The sequence below is a fragment of the Drosophila navojoa genome, chromosome 5 (assembly GCF_054131105.1).
Source record: "Drosophila navojoa isolate 15081-1374.11 chromosome 5, UAZ_NAV_1.0, whole genome shotgun sequence".
Taxonomy (NCBI): Eukaryota; Metazoa; Arthropoda; class Insecta; order Diptera; family Drosophilidae; genus Drosophila; species Drosophila navojoa.
This window is the reverse complement of record NC_142893.1, coordinates 5,364,822-5,378,835: the sequence shown is the minus strand read 5'-3', so window position 1 is coordinate 5,378,835 and position 14,014 is coordinate 5,364,822. Positions and strand designations below refer to the sequence as shown.

At 41.8% G+C, this 14,014-nt stretch overlaps 2 protein-coding genes across 3 annotated transcripts; both read left to right on the top strand.

The window, feature by feature from the left end:
- The first annotated feature begins 352 nt into the window (after positions 1-352).
- Positions 353-4,523, top strand: LOC108653193 (serine protease 33). The gene is made up of 5 exons (XM_018103550.3): positions 353-1,089; positions 1,167-1,453; positions 2,294-2,813; positions 2,880-2,987; positions 3,514-4,523. The coding sequence occupies exons 1-5, from the start codon at positions 1,014-1,016 to the stop codon at positions 3,678-3,680; spliced, it is 1,158 nt and encodes a 385-aa protein (XP_017959039.1). The 5' UTR covers positions 353-1,013; the 3' UTR covers positions 3,681-4,523.
- A 1,362-nt stretch (positions 4,524-5,885) lies between these two features.
- On the top strand, positions 5,886-13,288 carry LOC108653183 (uncharacterized). Of its 2 annotated transcripts, none has more exons than XM_018103537.3 (6): positions 5,886-6,677; positions 8,695-8,874; positions 11,200-11,718; positions 11,988-12,165; positions 12,231-12,609; positions 12,685-13,288. In XM_018103537.3, exons 1-6 carry the CDS (start codon positions 6,488-6,490, stop codon positions 12,901-12,903), a joined length of 1,665 nt encoding a protein of 554 aa, XP_017959026.1. In that variant the 5' UTR covers positions 5,886-6,487; the 3' UTR covers positions 12,904-13,288. The 2 variants fall into 2 exon arrangements, with proteins under 2 accessions (XP_017959026.1, XP_017959025.1); XM_018103536.3 differs by lacking the exon at positions 5,886-6,677 and adding an exon at positions 6,963-8,544.
- Positions 13,289-14,014: the final 726 nt, after the last annotated feature.

Below are 14,014 nucleotides of genomic sequence, written 5' to 3'. Positions count from 1 at the left end.
AAAGTTACATAAAAGAATGCTGCGCCCCAGCCCCAGCCCCTGCCCCTGCCCCTGCCTCAACCGACACGCTGTTAACCCAAAAAAAAAAAACTAAAGAAGTTGTTTTAGTTAGAATTGCTCTCATTTCCTGCATGGAAATAGGTAAATATGTTGCATGCATGCTTTGCAATTATGTCGCATAAAATAATTATAATTCAAACATTTCCTGCGTTTCGTAATAATTAGCCAGAGATTGCATTTGAGAACTAGAGCCCAAGATCAAGATATGTAAACATGTGTGTGTGTGTTCGCTCAAGATGCCAACCAGTTGCTGAGAAGAAGCTCTCACAGCTGAAAGCTAAAACACTTTGGCTACAGCTTGGCACCCAGTTTGATTCTGGCCAGCATTGCGTGCGGTTGTCGCTGCTGCCGCCGCCGTTTTAGCCAATTCTCGCGTAGAACGCTATCTGTGCGCGTGTGTGTGTGTTGAGCCATGCCACAATTGGCAGCATGTGTGAAACTCTGTGTGGCTGCAATTGAAAATTGTGCCAACGCCTGATGCATTGACACAGTTATTATTTAAAAGAAGTAGAAAAAAAAACCAAAAATATATATAGGCGACCCATTTAGCCAGAGAAGACGTTGCGACAAGGACGCAAGCGGCTTTGCATTTAGCCGCTAACAGTGTGAATCATTCAACCCAACAATAACAACAACCACAAAGAGTAGTAAAAGTGGAGCAGCAATAATAAGACATCTAAGTAGAAATAACAGCAGCAAGCTGCTAGCTCCAAATGGTAAAGCAGAAGATATCAACAACAATAACAACAGCAGCAACAACAACAACGACATACAAGTGAATAAGAAATTGTCATGCTTTCATTAACAGCAACAATAGCGGCGACAACAGCAACAAATCAAAACACAAATTTAGCTGTCAGCAAATTGTGTTAAACGCCCACCGAAAACAGTGACTGTGGTGCTGTGAGTGTCTCGGTGCCTGTGAAGCGTACACGCTTAAATCGTGACTCGAAATGCGACATTCATTTGGCTATTTATTGCTGCTGTGGCTGTGCCTGCACCTCTGTCAATTTACGCTGCTGCAGGCGAGTAAGTAATTCGCAATCCGTAGCTAATCCTCGCCAGCGATAGTGATCCAAATACTCCATATACTCCCTCCCACTTAGGCATTCTTAACACACTGCTGGGCGTGCCCACCGAGTGTGTGCATCAGAGCGGCGTTTGGCCCTGCAAGCTGAGCTTCTCCTGCTGGCTGCAGGGCGGCAGGCATGCCAAGGGCTGCGGCAGCAACAAATGGCTATTCAGCTGCTGCATTGCCGAGCCGCCGCAGCATCTGCATCAATCGCCGCTGGAGAATCTGGTGGACTATGGCAAGCTGAAGATGGGCCTGAACAGCTTGCCCAAGCGCATTATGCTGCGGCGGCGCGATGATAACGACCTGCTCAATCTAAAGGTAAATGCTTTGAGTGGCTGCAGCGCCGCGATTACACTAGACAACAAGGGCAAGCTGTGTAGAATATATTGCTTATAAGTGACTCTGAGTCAAGATAGAGAGATAAGAGTCGCAAAGCTATAAAAGCTTGTAGTAAAATCAATAAAATGAGTGCCAGAAAACATATTTTAATTTACGAGCATTTATATAGAAAGTTTTTATGCTTAAGATACTTTGCTTAAAAAATACTATATCTAAATGAGAATCGGAAATAAATTACGGCAAAGAAAAGATTATAGTGTGAGATGAAAGCGAGAAATAGGAATATTAAGATTGTGTGATAGGGAGAGGCTTCTGGAAGTTTATAAAATTTATAAGCACATAGAAGATAATATTACTTAAGAGAACCGTTTCATTAAGTTTAGTAGGGAGAATAAACTCACATAAGATTCAGTTGAAGAGCCCATTAACATGCAACTGTAATTATATTTTTAAATGTATATGCACTTAGGTCTAATATATAGTAGTATTATTTACCATATAATAGTAGAGTCTATTATGAAAGATTGTGTAAAACTGCTGCGAGTCTCTTACAACAGATTGTGCAAGAGTTCTTTGAGGCAGCACAGCTATCCTGATGTATTTTTCAAGAGTTCATTTCCAAGCTCATCAAGTGCACAGCGTGTGAGCTGAGCTAACAATAAGACAATTGAAAAACTAGTTTTTCTGCTGTTGTTTTTTTTTTTTTAATATTTTTTCTGTGTCTGTGAATTCAGTGTGCCCAATGCCATCATCAATTATGCAGCTGCACAGTTATACATTATTGACTAATCAGTTTTCTTCTATTATATCTGCCTCCAGCCGGAATGTGGATTGCCGCGCATAGCGCAGAACACGCTGCAGAAGCGCATTATTGGCGGTAGACTGGCACAGTTTGCCGAGTATCCGTGGCTGGCGCACATACGCATTGCGGAGTATCAGTGTGGCGGTGTGTTGATATCGGCGAATATGGTGGCAACGGCGGCGCATTGCATACAGCAGGCCCAGCTGCCCGATATAACGGTGTATCTGGGCGAGCTGGATACCCAGAATCTGGGGCATATACAAGAGCCGCTGCCCGTGGAGAAGCACAGCGTGCTACAGAAGATAATCCATCCGCGCTTCAACTTTCGCATCACACAGCCGGACCGCTATGATCTGGCGCTGCTTAAGCTGGCCCGGCCGACGGGTTTCAGCGAGCACATCTTGCCCATATGCCTGCCGCAGTATCCCATACGGCTGGTGGGGCGCAAGGGACTGATAGCCGGCTGGGGCAAGACGGAAGCGCATATGGGTCATGCGGGCACCAACATGCTGCAGGTGGCCAGCGTGCCAATCATATGTGAGTACAGTGTACACAGAGTTTGAAAGACACCTTTACTCTATTTATACCTTACTCTATGCACAGCCACCCTGGATTGCGTGCGCTGGCATGAGAGCAAACAGATCAGTGTGGAGATCAAATCGGAAATGTTTTGTGCCGGTCACTCCGATGGACACATGGATGCGTGTTTAGGTGAGCGAGGGAGAGAGATAGAGAGCGCGAAACTTTTTGTTGCATACTTTTAGGCGCGACATTAACAGAACGCTGTTAATGGTTTAGCAGAGCTGCGAGTAGATTAACAGAAGTTTGTGGAGTTTCTAAGCGAGTTTGCTGACATTTGACATTTAGAAGAGTTTCAAGAAACTTAATGTAGTAAATTGTTAATAGATCTGACAGTTATGTAACTATATATGCTACATCTTATTGTTTATCGTGTGGTATGATAAATGAACACAAAATATCGTTTATAAAGCAGACAAGTGAAACGGTAACACAGTCAAAAGCAATTCTTGTTTATCAAAACTCTTTTGTAACTTCCTTCCCTCTAGCACGATCTAGAATAACACTTTAGAATATGAAAAGCAAAGTAAAAGTACATAAGGCCAGCAAAGTGTTTCAAGTTTGCTTTCAACTAGGCCAGCCTCAACTAAAACTACTCTCACTCATTTGGGCAAAATATTATACCTCATATAAATCAAATTAATTGCCTTCTACACAGGTGACTCGGGCGGTCCGCTGGTCATCAAAGAACATGGTCGCTTCGTGCTGGTGGGCATTACGAGCGCCGGCTTTGGCTGTGGCGTGGATCACCAGCCCGGCATCTATCACAATCTGCAGAAGAGTCTGCGCTGGGTGGAGGATGTGGTGAAGCGCAATGAGCCATAGGGCACGGCAGCTACAACAAATCATGTGGCAGACTGAAATGGGCGCCCGACACCCGACTCGACCCCTGGATGTGGCAGCGCAATCTCATTAGTTTATGGCGTCTAACATTAAGCAATGGCCTGTGCAATGACAGCAACAACAACAACAACAACTACAGCAATAATATTAACAACATATGAAATTACAAATTACAATTTATTAGATATATTAAATATTATTATGTAGCTATTGTAAGTGGGTCTAGTTGCCTTATTTGTGTGGGTGTTTAGGTGGCACAACCGACGACCTTGAACGATGGTTGCAACTGTGCATTGGGAATTTTCAATTGGAATTACGCACTTTACAGCACGTAAAACAACAATAACAATAACAATAAAAATTTGCTTTGTTATGTCATTTGGCATTCGCTGTGCTGGCCCATTTCCCATTTAGTGTTCGCCGCTGCCATAAATGGCACAATCAACTGCTTTCAACTCAACAAACAACCAGCTACAGCAACAACAGCAACAGCGGCAACAACAACAAACAGAAAATAATCATAATTTGTACATTAAACACATTAAGCCTGGGCCAGAGTCAGAGTCTCCAGCTGAGTGTCATCTGCCAATTGCCCAATGCTAGTGCTTAAATTGTGTTACGTTTGCTTTACATACCCTAGACTTGTCAGAAAAGGGTTACAAGGCTATGCTAAGCGTGTGAAAGTGATTGTGTTGACAAGCTGATAAGGCTTATGAGTGAAAAATATATCTAAAAATAAATGTTTACGCTTGCTTTCCATTTAGAGCTTATTGTTGAAAATCGATCTGAACTCGAAATTATATTCACCTAAGTAGTCTTTTTTACTGTGGGGTACAATTTACAATATTTATTTTATTAGCAATTTTGATGTTAAAATAAAATTTTTTTTTTGAAGAGAGTTATTAAAATAAATGAAGTACATTTTTAAATTTATATATGTATTTATAATACAAATTTATTTAGATTTGTTTTTCATATTTATTTTTATTTTGCTTAGCTTAGATATTTCATTGTCAATCAACTAATTAATATTTTTTGTAGAATTTTATAAAATCCATTTTTTATTTTTATTTTTATCAACAAAATTTTTTTTTAATTTTACGTTAAATTTCTTCTTTTTTTTAATATTTCATTCACAATTCTTTTATGAATTTCCATTTTCGTTTATCAATTAAATTATATAATTAATATTTTATGTTCAATATCAATTTAACAATTATATTTTTTTCAATTTTTTGTTATCAACTAAATTATATAATTTTTCCCATCAATTATTATGATCGGCTTACTATAAATAATTTTCATTTTCTTTTCACATAAATACCCTAAACTACTGCACTCTCACTTTATTTAGTTGCAGTTTATACCAAATTTCAGGGTATTCGCTTAGTCATGCATCAATGATCTATAATTTGTAATAGGATTGTTGCATTGTCTTATAAATTGATTGTCTCTCAAGTGTGTCATCAATTTTGTGGCCAATTATTATTCAATAGTTATCCATGAACTCATCAAGCCGACTTTGGTTCCCAACCCCATCAATTATTTAGGCTTTATTCGTTTTGATGGCGCTTTTCAATATTTCCACAAGGCATGCGGAGTGGAGAGCTGTTGCAGCGAATTTTTCACGCTTGAGAGATGAACTCGAAATAAGATGTGTTGTGCGCGCGTCGCTTTTGGCTTTCGCTTGGCTGCCTTGGGCTGCCAGAGAGCCAGCAGAGTCAGCCGAGTCGCGTCTGCTGCTGGTTTTTCCTGTTGCAATTTGTACAATTTGTTGATTTTTCTTTTCGACTACAATTACATTTGGCAGCCCACTAAATTGCTGCCAGCATGTGAGGTGCGAGTAAGACAATTTAACTTCCTCTTGTTTCATATATCGCAGAGCCACTGGCTCTGTGAGCTCTAAATTTGACATTAGTCATGGTAGCAACAGCAGCAACAACAATAACAGCAACAGCAACAGCTAAGCGACATGCGACATGCAATTGCCAAGTGAGCGACAAAAGTTGCTGCTGTCTCTGCTCGGAGGCCACGTCTTGTTTTGTCTGTTTCTTTTCACTTTCGATTTCAATGCGAGTGTAACTCTCCGCACACTCACACACACATACACACACAGACACAGAGACACACGCGCACGCTTGAGAGTCTCCGTTTCACACTCTTTGGCGCATATTACTCAATAGCGAACGTCTCTGCGGCTGCTCCACGCCGCTCGACGCTGCTGCGTGCGTGTTGGTGAGCGTGTTGATGGCCTTTTTGATTTTGAATTTGTCAGCCAACTGTTTATTAAGTGTTTTGACGTTACCGCAAACTGTTCGCAAACGCAAAGCCCACCGCAAGGCAGTCGAACACGAACAAAATAAGAAAATAAAAAAATCAGCTCACAGAAATATACGGCAACAGTAACAGTAACACAGCCGAAACCACAACGAAAATTTCCAACAAAAGTCTTTTTCAAGAAAAAGTGCGTGACGCGTACAAAATATGTTAAAATATTAAAATGGCCGCGAAATAAATGCACTGGGTCTTATTGCCAAATATTAAGCTAAGTGGGCTGCGCGAATTTTGTATTTAATTCAATCTGAGCTGCGCTGCCTGCCGTCTGCTATGCAAACGAGTGATTATTCAATCAAAAACTCGCGCCGCTACGTGAATTAAGTGAAACACACAATTGCACAAAATCGCAGACAAACCAACAACAACTACAGCAACAACAACAACAACGGCAGCAACAGCAACACCAGCAACACCAACAACACCAACAACAACGACAACGAAAGTATTGCAAAATGCGCGCAGTTGCATGGCTGCTGCCGCTGCCAACGTCGCTGCTGCTGCTGCTGCCAACTCTATTGCTCGGCCTGGACGCTGCCCACAGCAGCTACAACTCCGTCTACAATGATGTGATTACGCCGGAGCTCAAAGAGGCCATTGATAAGGATTTGCCCAAGCAGGCAAAGTTCTTCGATGAGCTCGATTGTAAGTATGCAAGTTTGTTGCCTAAGTCTTTTGTTTGGATTGCCTAGGGCAGAATATGCCAGATATTTCTTCTTTTACATAAGAGCGTGATTAAACATGTCAGCAGACAATGTAAAAGTGTGTCACCCAAGTCTTTATTAAAAATTACACTAAATTACTCTTCCGCTCATCACGCCCTTCACACAAATTGTGCACATGCAAGTTATCTAATGCTTTTGCCAAAACAAGAGCAAGTTCGTTGCCTAAGTCTTTCGTTTTTGGCAAACTGCGAAAACATGAGCATGCGTTTCAATTACATAATTAACATATTAGTTAACCTTGAACATAGAAATCACACATCGATACGATGTCAAGTTCACATGACTCACGACACGATTTCAACGATGCCAAATCGGAATAAACCCAGGCGAAAGTGAGTTAGTAAGCGCCCTTACGCATGTATAATGCACGTATATCGTGTTCTTGGCCTGCCCAAGCTGTAAGCCGACTTCATTCATCTTGCAAGCGCGCACAGCTTTAATTGGACTTTCCAAAAAATAAAAACAAGACAAGGCATCCAATTAGTTTGAGAAACGCACGTCCAAAGCTAAGAGCCAGAGCTAAAATTTGTGCGGTAATTATTTACACACAGCCACAGCCGACATTAACATATGGCCCATTCTGCGCCCCAATGAAAGCGCATTATGCTCCATTAAAACAATTAAAAGAAAATATTTGTGGAAGATGAAGAAGAAAACAACGAAATGGTCAAACAAAAAGTAAGAGCTGCATATGATAAAGAAAAGATATGGAGGCAAATATCAAATCATGCGCAAATTGCAGCCCAAGTTCAATGGCATTCGCCATGTAATATAGAAAAAGCAAAAGTCTTTTTTTTCTGCTGGTGTCGCTTATCTCTATACACACATATATACCAATGCAAGTCAAGAGCAGGAAAATCAACTGCAATTAACGACAATTGCAGCGCTTGCCGACATTCGAAAGTGTTAAACAACAACATGTTATATGCCATAGATTATAGATTATTTGTGCAGAGAGCACTCATAATAGAGCAGCTACCAAAAACCTTGACCAGAAAAAAAAACAATAACGAAAAAAACGAAAAAAGAAAGAAAACATCGAAATCAAAGTCAAAACTTGGTCGCTCGGCAACATGTTGCTGAGCGTCGTTGGCAACATGTTGCCGCTGCTCTTTCTTTCAAGCCGCTCTCGGTGGTCTCACACGTCTTCGGCTCGGCTGGTGAAATGGCGAAATGCGAGCAAATGTCTTCGGCTGCTTCGACGCAGCGCAAACACAAAACTTTGGCTTAGTTCTGAGCTGAATTTCCCGACGTGCGGTCGACATACGAGACGCGCTGTGCTCTCATAGGCTACGCTATATGTAACAGACAACAACCAGCAGCAACAACAATTTTCTTTTCGTGCGTCGTTGCGCATGCGTAGCTGCTGATATTATAAATAAAAGTGAAATCCTGCTCGTGTTTTTTGTATTAATAAAAATAATACTAAATATACAATTAAAAGTGTAGCACAGGATAGCTACGCATACGAATCCAAATCAAAATCAAAAAGAAAGTGAACGCCAACAAGTGCTGTGCGAAAGTGAAAGTACCCGTTCGCCTGTCGCGAACTCCTCGGCAGGAGTCGGCCCCAGCCATGTCGCGGGCACGAACATATACCTATTATCGCATAAAGGATAAATGGCTCGGCCTGCTGCTCATCTGTGTGCTCACGCCCAACAGCGTGTGCGCCGTGGGCTATCCGACAGCACAGCAGGAGCACGACATGCTCATACTGGATGCCCTGTCACGGCGCAGCGGCACCGGCTATTACGGCGAGAACAGCGTCATGGAGATGCTATCCAGAAGTACACAAGCTCACTTGAACTGCAGCAATTTGACTATTGACTTTGTCTCTTTCCCCAACACACACACACACACAGAATGTTAAGGTGTCTGTGCGTGTGTGTAAGTGCGTCCGATCCCAACTAATGTCCATTATTTTGGTGTCTTTGCAGTGATACCGCAGTCGTGCCGCTTCCGTGGCCACAAATTCGAGTGCGGCCTGTCCATCTCGTGCGTCTTGGGCGGCGGCAAACCTCTCGATCTCTGCTCCGGCGGCATGATCTGGTCATGCTGTGTGGACAAAGATCTCGACGCCGAGGAGAGTCCCCATGCGGCGCCGATCAACAATACAAGTGAGTCACAGTAACCAAGTTCTAACAGGCCTAAATCGCTGGGAAATCCGCTACCCATCCAAAAGACAACCTCCATTCCCGCTTCCCAATTGGGTTCGCCATGCTTAGTTAGATGTTAGAGCATTTGCTGCTGCTGCTCTTTTGCTTGGCGGCGAGCACACAAATTGCAAATTGCTGCGCTTCGGCTTATGCAATGCCCTGTATAATAGCGCAATAAATTAGTTCGCATTTCGAAAATGACAACAAATTGCTCGACTTTGCCTGCAAATACACACACACGCACACCAGCTAACATATGTCTGCAGGGGCAGATGTGCTGCAAATGCATTACCAAATTCCATTCGCTGCACTTTCAAGCAGTGGGCGCTGAACTGGAAGGTGTCAATGGTGGCCCATTAAATAGATCGTTCAGGCTACGAACTGCACATTAAGGCTGTAGGAAGTCAGTGGGAAATTCAATTACAAAACGAAAATTGATGAAAATTGTATTACTGTTGGGTTTATTATTATTATATGAGGAAATATGTATTTATTGTAAGCAGCCGCCTATTCTTCTCAATTAACAAAAAATATGTCCTATATCTACAAATTTCATTAGGAAAAGTTCTCTAAGCACAGATTATGCTTCATATCTGCCACAGATTACGAAAGTTGAGCTCTCCATGCTAATATACTTCTGCATTTAAAGCTCTTATATTTAAGCAGATATTCGCTATATTTGAATTTAAGTCCATATAGAATCTATCGATAAAACGTATATATTTGATTAGTTAAAAGGCTATACGAAAGGTATCCCTAGAATTACCTAGATATAGGAGATTCTTGTGCTTTAAAGCCAGCTTTTTATAGTGATTAAACTATATGCAAAATTTTACAGGAAGTGAAAGAATTCAATAGCGAATGCTTTATTAATGAATTGTATTTAATTTGTAAAAATAAATGTTATTTTATATTATATGATTTTAATATACATATATTACTACATATTAAATACAATTTCATAGCTTCCACAACCCCAAGCTGTTAATGCCTTCTCTGCTTTACTTCATAATTTTTTCGCACTTCACATTTTTGGCTACAAAATTGATTTTATACCAATTCAATTACCATCAAGTGCATTCGCTGTATCGTAATCTTGGCCAACGCCAGCAACCAAAAAACATTATGCCACACACACACACACATACAAACACATGAGCACGCACGCTGAGGCACGCTTGTCTAGCAGCTGGTTGTGCTCTGTTTAGCTTTCTAGGCTGGCCATAAAAATGTGCAACAAAAATAAAAACTAAAAACAAAAAAAAAACACACACATTACAAAATGTTGTAAATAATTCTAAGTGGAAATTTTTTAAGCAGCCCAATTTAAACCCCAATTTTATATGTATTTTTCACATATTTTTCTCTTTTTATTTTTTTGTTTAATTTTCGTAAAGCTCTTTAAGTAGCGAGTTCTGTTTTGCGTAGTCACTTTCTTTAGGGGGAAAAGGTCTTTTGGGAATTTTCAGTTGTTTTTTTGTTATTGTTGTTTTTACTTCTGTCTGCGTGTCGCTCAAGTGTAACATTTTTCAGACCTCGGATGCGACAATGAAAAGACCCAAAAACAAAATCGGTTGCGGAAATAAACGAAGGTGAACGTTTTTGCATTTTAAAAGTGAAATTTCACGTTGGCTGCGCCTTTTGCCCAGAGCCTGCATCAAGCTTATTTTTTTTATTTATTTGTTTGTTTTCTGCTGCTTCTTCTTCTTTTTTTGTGGGAAAAATCCCAGCGCCCACAGTTACGGCATTTGGCTTTAGAGTTTCAAGTCCAAGACGAGAAACTCGGCCAGAAACTGGTAGAAAAAAAACGAAAAAAAAAAAAAACAACAGTGTTAATCAACCAGCGGCGTTCTGTTTTATTTCGCTTTTCTTTCACCTTCTTTTATTTTCGTTTTTTTGAATTACGTGCGAAAAAATTATCTCATACATTTTGGCTTTTGTTTCTGTCATGGACTCCGGTCAATTGAGTGTGCATGTGTGTGTGTGTGTGTGTGTCAGTGCTTGCTAGTTGTGAATTAAATTTCGACTTCATTGGCTGCGGTGACATAATAAAGTCGTGCAGGGCGCTAGCCGTAATTGCTGGCTCAGTGTTTTTTTTCTTTATTATTACTTTTGCTCAAGTCTTTCACTACTTAAAGCGAATCACAGGCGAAAGTTGAACTCCAACTGAAAAGCTGCCCCTACAACCACACACACACGCAGACACAAACACAGCAAACAAACATACTTAACTGTCCGTTTGTGCATAGAGGAAAATTGCAACATCATCATGATTCTTACACACAGGTGACATAATACACTTGCACGACATTTATCCCGACTTGTCGCCTGCTGTTAGCAAGCCGGCGCATCATCAAGCACACCACCAGACGCAACACAACAGCCACAATAGCAACAACATCAACAGCAACGGCCTGCCAGCGGCCTCGTCAGCACGGCCGGCCTATCCCAGCCACGCCTATTACAGCACAAAGCGCCCAGCGCTCTACAACAGCAATCCCTATAAGCCCAGCTCCAGCTCCGGTTCCGGCTCCAGCTCTAGCTCATCTGTACACCGACCCAGCGTCTCGAGCTTAAACAGCTGGGAGCATGACTCGAATCATTTGGGCATCACCAATCATCTGGACAGTTTCTTTGATGCGGATGCACCGCCAGATGGCGCTGTTGCCACCCGACCACCAGCATTACACGCACCCCAGGCACAGCCCTTCGCCGTGGGCAATGTGCTCGACCTGAATGCCGGCGAGGCGGTGGATGAGTACCAAAGTGGTGGCTACAACGACGGCAGCTATCGTCCAGTGCCGGGTACTAAAAATCAATTCAGCTGTACCAAAAATTTAAGCTATCTAACTGTTATCACTATGTCTCTCTCTCTTCTACACTTTGGTTTTCATTTCTCGCACCACTGCAAGTTTTCCTTAGTATGCACCACACAGCAGCAACAACACACTGAATCACAATATTTAGTTATGCACCTTACGCTGTTGCACTCTCTCTCTCTCTCTCTCTATCTATCTTTCTCGCTCTGATGTTCTTTAACTCATTTCATTTCCATTTCAATTTATCTCCCACAGGCTGCGGCGAGGTCTTTTCGCGCACCAATCGCATTGTGGGCGGCCACTCGACGGGTTTTGGGTCGCATCCCTGGCAGGTGGCGCTCATCAAGAGCGGTTTTCTCTCACGCAAACTGAGTTGCGGTGGTGCATTGATCTCCAATCGCTGGGTGGTGACAGCCGCTCACTGTGTGGCCACGTAAGTAGACGACGAGAGATCATCAGCCATTCAACCACTCAAGCACTTTCCTTATATACCACCAGCACCACCAATTCGAACATGAAAATTCGGCTGGGCGAGTGGGACGTGCGCGGACAGGAGGAACGTCTCAATCACGAGGAATATGGCATTGAGCGCAAGGAAGTGCATCCACATTATAATCCAGCCGATTTCAAGAACGATGTCGCACTCATACGACTCGATCGCAACGTGGTTTACAAGCAGCACATCATACCCGTCTGCCTGCCACCGCCCACCACCAAGCTGACGGGCAAAATGGCCACCGTTGCGGGCTGGGGCCGTACGCGGCACGGCCAGAGCACTGTGCCCTCGGTGCTGCAGGAGGTGGATGTGGAGGTCATCTCGAACGATCGCTGTCAGCGCTGGTTCCGCGCCGCCGGCAGACGTGAGGCCATACATGATGTGAGTGAAGCGAAGCAACTATATATATGATGATTAATATATCCACACTCTCTCTTTCACTCTCATCTCAACCAGGTCTTCCTCTGCGCCGGCTATAAGGAGGGCGGTCGTGACTCCTGCCAGGGCGACAGCGGCGGGCCGCTCACGCTTACAATGGACGGCCGCAAAACGCTAATCGGACTCGTCTCTTGGGGCATTGGCTGCGGACGGGAGCATCTGCCGGGCGTCTATACCAACATACAGCACTTTGTACCGTGGATCAACAAGGTTATGGCCAACGACAACAATGCGTGAATACAGTTTCCATAGCTAGACTGTCATTTGATCAATTTGGAAGACTGCAGCCACCGCCTGCAGCTGTTGCAACTGCGACCGCAACACCCGTTTGCCTGGCCATGTGATTCCTCTACGACTCGGGGTTGCTAGTGTTTAAGTCGAAGCTCTCAATCTCACAGCAGCTGATATTTATTTTTTTATATACCCCATCCCTAACCCAAACCCACTGGCGATATTCTATTGAATGCTGCTCGAACCTTGGAGGTTAACTGCTAATCATTAAAATATTTATTACATTCATCTGCATAGATTTCTATGAATTTACATATAACTTTATTTATAATTTAAATTAATATTAAAAACAAAATAAAAATAAAAAATAAATGAAACAATAAAAAGGTTTTTATAAATACTAATTAATAAAAATAAATGAAATACATTTTGACTGGAATCGTTTTTTTTTTTTGTTTTTTTTTTTTTTTTAATATTAATTATGATGAAAGCAAAAAAAAAATTAATAAATAAACATAAACAAAATATGCATATTTTCCCGCTCTACAATATATGTACATATATTTAAATATTTTTAATAAAACATATATACAACATATATGTAAGTATATATATGAGTTTCAAAATTTCCCATTTTAACATGAGCTAGGCAAACAAAAGACTCAAGACACAAACTCGCTGCCAAATAATTTAGTGAATTGTAAACACATTAAAATATCATTAATTTGATTAAAAGAAAACCATTTCAACGTTTTCTCTTTCAAAATTCAGCTGACTAAACAAAAGACTTAAGACACAAACTTGCTTTCAATACTAAAAACCTTTGCATACTTTTGAGCGGTCATAAAAATTTCGCTGCTCTACTCTGAACAGCCTGCACAACAAGTTGGCAGCTCTACGGAATATTTACACAGTTTAAACAGCTTGTGCGGCAGATTCAAAATCAAATATTAAGAAAAACAAATAACACAGAATCGTGATAAGAACGAAAGGGAGAAAAGATAAATAGAAATTGAAGCAGCCGCAACACCAAAATGAAAGCAAACACACAGCAGGCAGCAGTCACATCTTCCCAGAAACGCAAGTGCAGCACAAAATGTGGCAAGCGGGCGACCAA

Excerpts from the sequence above, each read along its gene's own strand:
- LOC108653193 (XM_018103550.3), top strand. The coding sequence starts at position 1,014 with ATGCGACATTCATTTGGCTATTTATTGCTGCTGTGGCTGTGCCTGCAC. Across the intron at positions 1,090-1,166 it reads ATTTACGCTGCTGCAGGCGA|GCATTCTTAACACACTGCTG; the intron begins GTAAGTAATTCG and ends CCTCCCACTTAG. Across the intron at positions 2,988-3,513 it reads ACACATGGATGCGTGTTTAG|GTGACTCGGGCGGTCCGCTG; the intron begins GTGAGCGAGGGA and ends CCTTCTACACAG.
- LOC108653183 (XM_018103536.3), top strand. The coding sequence starts at position 8,334 with ATGTCGCGGGCACGAACATATACCTATTATCGCATAAAGGATAAATGG. Across the intron at positions 8,545-8,694 it reads CATGGAGATGCTATCCAGAA|TGATACCGCAGTCGTGCCGC; the intron begins GTACACAAGCTC and ends GTGTCTTTGCAG. Across the intron at positions 12,610-12,684 it reads GACGTGAGGCCATACATGAT|GTCTTCCTCTGCGCCGGCTA; the intron begins GTGAGTGAAGCG and ends CATCTCAACCAG.